The sequence below is a fragment of the Carcharhinus amblyrhynchos genome, chromosome 21 (assembly GCF_965287045.1).
Source record: "Carcharhinus amblyrhynchos chromosome 21, sCarAmb.v2.hapA, whole genome shotgun sequence".
In the NCBI taxonomy this organism is placed as follows: domain Eukaryota; kingdom Metazoa; phylum Chordata; class Chondrichthyes; order Carcharhiniformes; family Carcharhinidae; genus Carcharhinus; species Carcharhinus amblyrhynchos.
The window spans coordinates 11163514-11173360 of record NC_137344.1 but is presented as its reverse complement, the minus strand read 5'-3'; the positions used below and the strand labels follow the sequence as shown (position 1 = coordinate 11173360).

The 9847-nt window shown below is 45.0% G+C and overlaps 1 protein-coding gene across 1 annotated transcript in view; it reads left to right on the top strand.

Moving 5' to 3' along the window:
• The first annotated feature begins 249 nt into the window (after positions 1-249).
• rptor (regulatory associated protein of MTOR, complex 1) overlaps positions 250-9847 on the top strand; it is a 443649-nt gene continuing 434051 nt past the window's right edge. The window contains exon 1 of the mRNA XM_080209484.1: positions 250-636. Coding sequence (XP_080065610.1) covers positions 484-636 — 153 coding nt within the window. The 5' untranslated portion in view covers positions 250-483. The remainder of the gene's footprint in view (positions 637-9847) is intronic.

The following is a 9847-nucleotide window of genomic DNA, read 5'->3' as shown; positions in this document are numbered from 1 at the left end:
GAGGGGAGCAGACGGTTCAGGGACAGTGAGGGGAGCAGACAGTTCAGGGACGGTGAGGGGAGCAGACAGTTCAGACACAGTGAGGGGAGCAGAGAGCTCAGGGACATTGAGGGGAGCAGACAGTTCAGGTACAGTGAGGGGATGTCAGTTGCTGTCAGGCTGGTTTTGAAGTTGCGCCTGCGCGCTTTGAGCGCCCGGCTTGCCGTAGCCCGCAGTGCGTGCCGGTCTAGCCCAAGATGGCGTCCTCCGTGCGGGCGGGATGAGCGGCCGCGGACCCGGAGCCCGAGGCGGCGGCTGCCCCGCTCTCATCTAATTTCCCCCCCCCATTTACCCCCCCGGCATTGAGAGAGAGAGGGAGAGTACCCCTCCTCTCCCCCTCTACCCGCCCCCATCCCCCCGCCGCTCCCCCCTAAGGGGGGGAGGACGGGGAGGTTTTCTCTGGCTGTGTTGGTACCGAGTGGAGCCGGGGCCCAGCCGGACAGCATGGCCGGCGCTAGCTTGCTAGAGGACCTGCTGGGGGAGGAGCAGGGCGACATGACCGACTGGAACCTTCCCGTGGCTTTCGTGAAGAAGCGGCACTCGGAGAAAATCGAGGGCTCCAAGGCAGTCACCCAGAGCTGGCGCATGAAGGACCGGGTAAATTCCCATCTTGACTTAATCGTCCCCCTTTTGATTTCCCGGCGGCTCCTCTCCTCCCTGACCTGCTGGAGGTTACACTCAGACAGACTCAACTCCCAACTTCCCAGTCACCCGTCACTAAAGTTTCTCTACAACCCAGAATAAAACTTCAAAGCAAAGTACTGTGGATGCTGGAATCAGAAACAAAAATATAACATGCTAGAAAATCTCAGCAGTCTGACAGCTTCCGCGGAGAGAAAATTGAGCTAGCACTTCAAGTCTGGATGATTCTCCATCAGCTCTGACGAAGAGTCATCCAGACTCGAAACTTTGGCTCTATTCACTCTCTCCACGGATGCTGTCAACCTGTTGAAATTTTCTAGCGTTTTGTTTTTTTTCTCAAAATAAAGCTTCCCATTCCTATATCCACATGGATTTGTTTATAGTCAGCAAAAGAAAAAGACGAGTGCATTTTTTCTCTCTTTTCCCAACATTTATATTCTGCACAGAACTGAAATTGATTCAGTTCTTTGTTATCAAACATTGTCTTAAAATATTTACGTTGTTGTTTTAAAACTAAGTAGCAAACCTTTGTGTTGCTACATTGATTGCAGCATTTTAATAAATAATATGTTTACAACATTTAAATCTTTCACAGTGTTAAAAATGTTTTTAAAAACAAGTTTCTTGGACCTCTTGGTGTTGGCATTTTAGCAATTTGTTTTAAATGTACTTTTAGTTTCTTGTGTGTATATATCTTGGTCATATTGGCATATGCCTAACTTGCAGTCTCACAGTGGGAAAACTTTATGAAAGTTGGGGATAAAGCCATGAGGTCAATGATCCTGAATACATATTCATTGGATGGGGTCCAGTGTAAGTGGTACATGTGATAAATTTTATTTGGGGAATAGTTGTTAATTTGTTACTTGAATCAAAAGATGGACATACAACATGTGTAGGAAGAATTTTAATATTTTGGTTTCGATTCATGAACAGGATGTGCAATGCTTTGCCTTTTTTTTAATTAATGGTGGAATGTGGGTGTTGCTGGCTAGGTCAGCATTTGTGGCCCATCCCTTGTTGCCCTTCAACTGAGTGGCTTGCCAGGATGTTTCAGAGGATAGTTAAGAGTCAACTACATTGCTGTGGATCTGGAGAAGTTAAGTAAGAGTGGCAGATTTCTTTTCCTAAAGGCCATTAGTAAATCAGATGGGCATTTACAACAATTGGCAATAGTTTCATGGTCACTAATAGACCTTTTAATTCCAGGTTTTCTTCTGTGAATTCAAATTTTTCCATGGTGGGATTCAAATCCAGGTCCCCAAAGCATTGTTCTGGATCACTAATCCAGTGACAATACCACTACGCCATTGCCTCTGAAATAGCTACAATATTCAGCTCTACGCAATCTGTATTGGACTACGAAAGTTTCAAAAACTGTTTGTTAACCACAGATGGGCAATGCATGACACACTATAAAGTCAGGTGTACTTACGCTACAAATAGGTGAATGCAATAGCATGTTTAGGCTTGTTTTTGGTGTTCTACACAGAAACTGCATTGTTTTGGCCATAGCATAACTTGAGTCCTGCGGTTCTGGTGAGGGGGTAGCTGCTGTTTTGGAATACTGAGAACATGCTGTTGATGGGATTCCTTTTTGTCATTGGTGGTTTTCCTTTGTAGCAGTTTGGGGAAGGGGGTGGAGATGGGAATGGGTGGGAAGACTGGTTTTGCTAGGCTGCTATAAAAGGGGTGCAAATGGAATTAGTATCTTTCAAGTTCCAGAGTCTAACTCTGCAATTGTTATGTGCCCCACAGATGTATTTTGTCTACCTGTGTGAAAGATTGTGATTTGCTATTGTGGGGGACTGTAATTTTTTTGCAGTCTTAATATTGCTTGGGAGTATGATTCATTATGTCATTGTACAGCTCTGTTTCTTTTCAACATTGTGACAATGCATTTTCAAAGTCGCACTTGTCATTCAAATTTTACTAAATTGTAACAGTTTCAAAGAATTGGTGAAGTTATGTAAATACCCTTCAACAAGAAAGGCAGTGCTGAAAAATATGAAGCATTTCAATAAGGCAGTAGCAGGCTTCTAAAACTTGTATAAATAGATCTGTATGAAAAATGCAATATCTTTCATTCAGCTGACCTTAGTTCTCTGCTCTGAAGGAGTATTTTTGTGTTATGTAATAGGAGGTTGCATTGAGTGAGTGGTTAGGTGAGTGAGGGAGAAACGTAGGAGATAGGAGCTGGAGGAGGCCTTTTGAGCATGCTCCGCCATTCATTACGATCATGGCTGATCATCCAACTCAATAGCCTAATCCTGTTTTTTCCCCATAACTTCTGATCCCATTCTAAGTGCTATATCCATCTACATCTTGAATACTTTCAATGTTTTGGCTTCAACTACTTCCTGTGGTAATGAATTCCAGAAGGTGATAGAGGGAATATAATGTGGAAAATGTGAAGTTATTTATAATCATGGAATTTTTACATTGCAGAAGGAGGCCATTTGGTCCATCAAGTCCGCACAGGCTCTTTAAAACTGCATTTTCTACCTAGCCCCACTTCCCAACCTTATACATTCTGTGCTTTCAAGTAGCAATCCAATTCCCTTGTCAGCCTCCACCACCGTTTTTGTTTATTCCAGAGTCCAACCATCCTCTGGGTGAATTTTTTTTCTCACATCACTTTTACTCCTTTTGCCAATTATTTTGTATCTGTGTTGTCTAGTTCTTGATGGTCTCTCGTGAAGTTCTTGATGCGCTCTCGTGGAAACAGTTTCTCACTTCACCCTGTCCATACCTCACAGGATCTTGAAAGCTTCTATCAAGTCTCTGCTCAGCCTTTTATTTCTAGTAAAACAGTCCCAACCTCTCCAATCCGTCCTCATTGCTTCCAGGGATAAAGAACTGTAGCATTCTTGTGAACCTCCTCTGTACTCTCTCCAATACCTTCACATCCTCCTACAAATGTAGCACCCAGAACAGGACACAGTACTCCAAATGAGGCCTCACTAATGCCTTATACAGTTTCAACATGACCTTGCTCTTGTACGCAATGCCTGTATTAATAATGCGTAAGATATGACGTGCTTTATTAACTGTTCTCTCAACTTACTCTGCCATCTTTAATGTCTTATGTACGTGTACACTGAGGTCCCTTTGTTCTAGCACCTCCTTGAAAGTAGCCCCCTTTATTTTATGCTGTTTCTCCATTTCCTTCCTGTCAAAATGCATCATGTCACACTTTCCTGCATTGAATTTCATCTGCCACTTGTTCGCCCAGTCCACCAAAATATCTATATCCTTTTGAAGTTTAAGACTATTATCATCACAGTTGACAATATTTCCAATCTTTGTACTATCTGCAAATTTTGAAGTCATGCCCTGAATGCCACAGTCTCAGTCATTAATATATAAATAGGAGGAGCAACTGTCCCAATGCTGACCCTGGGGAACTCCACTATAAACTTTCCTCTTATCTGAAAAACAATAAGTCTCACAACACCAGTTTATTTGGTAGCATGAGCTTTTGGAGTGTTGCCCCTTCATCAGGTGAGTGAGGAGTTCAGTTCACAAATAGGGCATATATAGACACAAACACAATAACAAGATAATGATTGGAATGCAAGTCTTAACAGGTAATCAAGTCTTTACAGGTGCAGACAATGTGAGTGGAAAGAGGGTTAAGTATAGATTAAAGAGGTGTGAATTGTCTCCAGCCAGGACAGTTAGTGAGATTTTGCAAACCCAGGCAAGTTGTGGGGGTTACAGATAGTGACATGAACCCAAGATCCCGGTTGGGGCTGCCCTCACATGTGCGGAATTTGGCTATCAGTTTCTGTTCAGTGATTCTGCGTTGTCATGTATCTTGAAGGCTGCCTTGGAGAATGCTTACCCGAAAATCAGAGGCTGAATACCCCTGACTGCTGAAGTGTTCCCCGACAGGAAGGGTACACTGCTGCCTGGTGATTGTTCATAGCATCTGCATGGTCTTGCCAATGTACCGTGCCTCGGGACATCCTTTCCTGCTGCATATCAGGTAGACAGTGTTGGCTGAGTCACAAGACTATGTACCGTGCAATTGTTGCATGGTGTTCTCAGGTGAGATGATGGCATCCGTGTCGATGATCCGGCATGTCTTGCAGGTTTCTGTGGCGGGGTTGTGTGGTATCGTGGTCACTGTTCTGCTGAAGGCTGGGTAGTTTGCTGTGGACAGTGGTCTGTTTGAGGTTGCACGGTTGTTTGAAGGTAAGTAGTGGAGGTTGGCTTTGGCGAGATGTTCGTCTTCGTCGATGACGTGTTGAAGGCTCCGAAGAAGATGTCGTAGCTTCTCCACTCCAGCCGAGTACTGGACACCGAAGGGTACAGGGTACTCTGTCCACCGTGTGCTGTGTTTGTCTTATGAGGAGGTCAGCTCGGTTTTTCACTATGGCGCGTTGGAACTGTCGATTGATGAGTTGAGTGCTATATCCTGTACTTACGAGGGTGTCTTTCAGCATCTGGAGGTGCCTGTTGCGATCCTCCTCATCTGAGCAGATCCTGTGTATACGGAGAGCTTGTCTGTAGGGGATGGCTTCTTTAACGTGTTTAGGGTGGAAGCTGGAGAGTGGAGTATCATGAGGTTATCCGTGGCTTGCAGTACAGTGAAGTGCAAAGGAACTATTGTTCCTTTGAAGTGCTGAGGTGCCATGCATGTGTCCACGAATGCATCCGATTCTGGAGAGTAGTCCATGGTGAGTTTGATGGTGGGATAGAACTTGTTGATGTCATCATGTAATTGTTTTCAGTGATTGTTCGCCATGAGTCCAAAGGAAGAAAATGTCATCAGTGTATCTAGTGTATAGCGTTGGTTGTAGGTCTTGTGCGTAAAAGAAGTCTTGTTTGAACCTGTGCATGAAGATGTTGGCATATTGAGGTGTGAATTTAGTCCCCATGGCTGGTCCGTGTGTCTGGATGCAAAACTGCTTATTGAAGGTGAAGATGTTGTGGTCAGGATGAAACAAATTGAGTTGTAGAATTGCGTCTACAGATTGACAGTTGTCGGTGTTGAGTACTGAAGGTAGTAAAAACGATTGTTTCCCGTCACTCAGCCAATTCTTATCCAGGTGTCTACTTTCCCTTTTATTCTGTGTGCTAAATTTGGCTCACAGGGCTGTGACATGGCACTGTATCAAGTGCCTTTTGAAAATCTATATGCACTCTATCAATAGTGTTGCCCTTATCAATTTTCTCTTTTACCTCCTTAAAAGAACTCCCAAGTTTAACGTGATTTTCCTTTGATGAATCTATGCTGCCTTTCCTTGAATATCCTGCATCTGTCTGAGTGACTATTGACTTGCCCTGAATGCTAGTTTCCAGAAGTTTCATTACTCTGCAGAAAAACTGACTTCTACAGTTGATAACATTATCATTGCGCCATCTTTTGAACAAGGGTGTGACGCTTACAATTTTCCGGTCCTCTAGCACCAGCCCTGTGTCTAAGGAAGACTGAAGGATTATCAACGGTAACTCTGCAATTTCCACTCTCTCTTCCCTCAGTACCCTTGAATGCACCTCATTTGGTCCATGTCTATTTTAAGTAAAGATATCGTTTTTAATAACACCTCCTTCTGAATTGATATAATGTCTTTACTACAGTTTGGTATACTATAACTCGCTGTCACTCCTTTGTGCCAAATCCAGAAAGGCCTATACTTGCCAACCAATCACTTATGGGGCTCCACTTTTAGATTTTATCTGTAAGCCCCCGACTTGCTGTTCAAATTCCTGCTGTTTTATCAACACTCTTTCCAATTTAAATTTAAAAAGTTATTCAGTGGCGAGAAGCTGCAAAATGTTGGTATTCAGAGGTTCCTGGATATACTTGCAGTAAATTTTAAAGTTAATATGCAGGTTCAGCAAGCAATAAGGAAAGCAAATGGTATGTGAGCCTGTATTGAAAAAGGATTGAAGTATACGAGTAAATAAGATTTACTATGATTATAAAAGGCCTGGAGTACTATGTAGTGTTTTGGTCTTACAGGAGGTAGGATATACTTGCCTTAGAGGGAATCTAACAAAGATTTCTGAACTGATTGCTGGTTGAATTGGCTTGACCTTTAGATCAGGCCTGTATTCCCCAGGTTTTAGAACAACTGGTGAGCGTACGGAAACATAAAATTCTAAAGGGACTTGGCAGGGCGAACGCTGGCTGGATGGTTCTGCTGGCTGCAGAGTCTTCATTAAAGATTATAGTCTCAGAATAAGGGGCTGGTCACTTAGAACTGAGATAAGAATTGTCCTCACTCGGAGATTGTGAACCTTTGCAATTCTCAACCCTGGAGAGCTGGGGTTGATTACGTGTTGAGCGGACACAGAGGAATTTATCAGGTGAATGAGGCTTTGAGAGTCCTTCCAAAACACCGAGGCCAACAGCGAACCCAATGAACTGGAACAGCTGACACAGAGATCCACATTGTAGCAACTGAAGAGGAAAGAGTCGAATTGGACTGCTCTGGAAGGCTGCTGCCCTCGACTTGACATACATGCCCAACCGTCAGAAGGTGTGACAATGCCAGATTCATCAGCTGCACTCACAAGTTAGCCCCGAACAGCACCCAAGCACTATGCAATGCTATCTGCGCTCTCAAGACCAACCGCAACATTGTTGTCAAACCAGCAGACAAAAGAGGGATATTGTCATACTGAACAGAATGGATTACTGCAGAGAAATATACCAAGGACTGAATAACGAAGAACACTACAGACAGTTACCCGCAGGTCCGACCAAAGACCATATCCGTCAACTCAACAGATTCATCAAGGCCTTTGATCTGGACCTTCAGAGCACCCTACTCATGCTCTCATCCCACATACTCCCCGCATTGGAGATCTCTACACAAGGTCAATACGCCCGGCTGTCCCATTGTATCAGGCAATGGGACCCTGTGTGAGAACCTCTCTGGCTACGTCAAGGGGCATCCTGAAACCCATTGTACAAAGAACCCTCAGCTTCTGTCGTGACACTACGGACTTAAAGAAACTCAGCACCCTCGTCACACTCCTTGTCGCAATGGATGTCTCGACACCCTACACCAGCATCCCCCATGATGACAACATTGCTGCAACTGCCTCAGTACTCAACGTTGACAACTACCAACCTCTAGAGGCAATTCTACAACTCATCTGTTTCATCCTGGACCACAACGTCTTCACCTTCAATGAACAGTTCTTCATCTGGACACATGAAACAGCCATGGGGACCAAATTTGCACCTCAATATGCCAACGTCGTCATGATGTGGAGATGCTGCCGTTGGACTGGGGTAAACACAGTAAGAATTCTCTTAACACCAGGTTAAAGTCCAACAGCTTTATTTGGTTGCAAAAACCACTAGCTTTTGGAGTGCTCGCTGCTCCTTCGTCAGGTCAGTGGGATTTCAGTTCACAAACAGGGCATATAAAGACACAGACTTAGTTTACAAAATAATGGTCAGAATGTGAGTCTTTACAAGTAATCAAGTCTTAAAGATACAGACAGTGTGAGTGGAGAGAGGTTAAGCACTAGTTAAAGAGATGCATATTGTCTCCAGCCGGGACAGTTAATGAGATTTTGCAAGCCCAGGCAAGTCGTGGGGGTTACAGATAGTATGACGTGAATCCAGGATCCCAATTGAGACTGTCCTCGTGTGAGGAACTTGGCTATCAGTCTCTGCTCAGCGACTCTGCGCTGTCGTGTATCATGAAGGCCATCTTGGAGAATGTTTACCCGAAGATCAGAGGCCGAATGCCCGTGACTGCTGAAATGTTTCCCAACAGGAAGAGAGCATAAGAACTAGGAGCAGGAGTAGGCCATCTAGCCCCTAGAGCCTGCCCCGCCATTCAATAAGATCACGGCTGATCTGTTGTATCTCAGTTCCACATTCCCACCCTCTCCCCATAACCCTTAATCCCCTCGCCCGTCAAAAACCTATCAACCCGCGTCTTAAAAATATTTAGCGAGGCAGCCTCCACCACTTCAACAGGCAGAGAATTCCAGAGATTCACCACCCTTTGAGTGAAGAAGTTCCTCCTCAACTCCGTTCTAAACCGCTCCCCCCGCCTTTATCTTGAGGCTGTGCCCTCTAGTCCTACTGTCCTTTCTGAGCGGGAAGAGCCTCTCCACCTCCTATCCTATCCATCCCATTCATCATCTTGTATGTCTCAATGAGATCTCCCCTCATTCTTCTAAACTCTGAGTACAAGCCTAGTTTATTCAGCCTCTCCTCATAGCTCAACCCCCTCAAGTCCAGTATCAGCCTAGTAAACCTCCTCTGCACTCCCTCCAAGGCCAAAATATCCTTGCGTAAGTGTGGCGACCAAAACTGCACGCAGTACTCCAGCTGCGGCCTCACCAATGCCCTATACAGCTGCAGCAAGACCTCCCTACTTTTATATTCAATCCCCCTCGCTATGAAGGCCAGCATCCCATTTGCCTTGCTGACCACCTGCTGCACCTGTAGGCTGGGTTTTTGCAACTCATGCACAAGGACCCCGAGGTCCCTCTGCACCGTCGCCTGCTGCAGTTTTTCGCCATGTAAGTAACAGTCCTTCCTACCATTATTCCTACCAAAGTGGACCACCTCGCATTTGCCAACATTAAATTCCATTTGCCATTTCCTGGCCCGTTTGCCCAGCCTATCTAGATCCTTCTGCAGACTCTCCACACCCTCTGCACAATTTGCCGTTCCACCAATCTTGGTGTCATCAGCAAATTTTGACACCATACTCTTGCCTGGTGATTGTCGAGCAGTGTTCATTCGTCTATTGTCGTAGCGTCTACATGGCCTCCCCAATGTACCATGTCTTGGGACATCTTTTCCTGCAGCGTATCAGATAGACAACGATGGTCGAGTTGCAAGTATATGTACCGTGTACCTGTGGGTGGTGTTCTCATGTGAGATGATGGCATCCATGTCAACGATCTGGCACGTCTTGCAGATATTGCTGTGACCGCTGCAAGACATGCCAGATCATCTCAAGGAAGAACACCATCTACCAGGTACATAGTATATACTCTTGCCACTTGGTCAACGCTGTCTACCTGAGATACTGCAGGAAATGATGTCCCGAAGCATGGTACATTGGCGAGACCATGCAGGTGCTATGACAATGGATGAATGGACACCTCTCAACAATCACCAGGCAGGAGTGTACCCTTCCTGTTGGGGAACGTTTCAGCAGTCAAGGGCATTCAG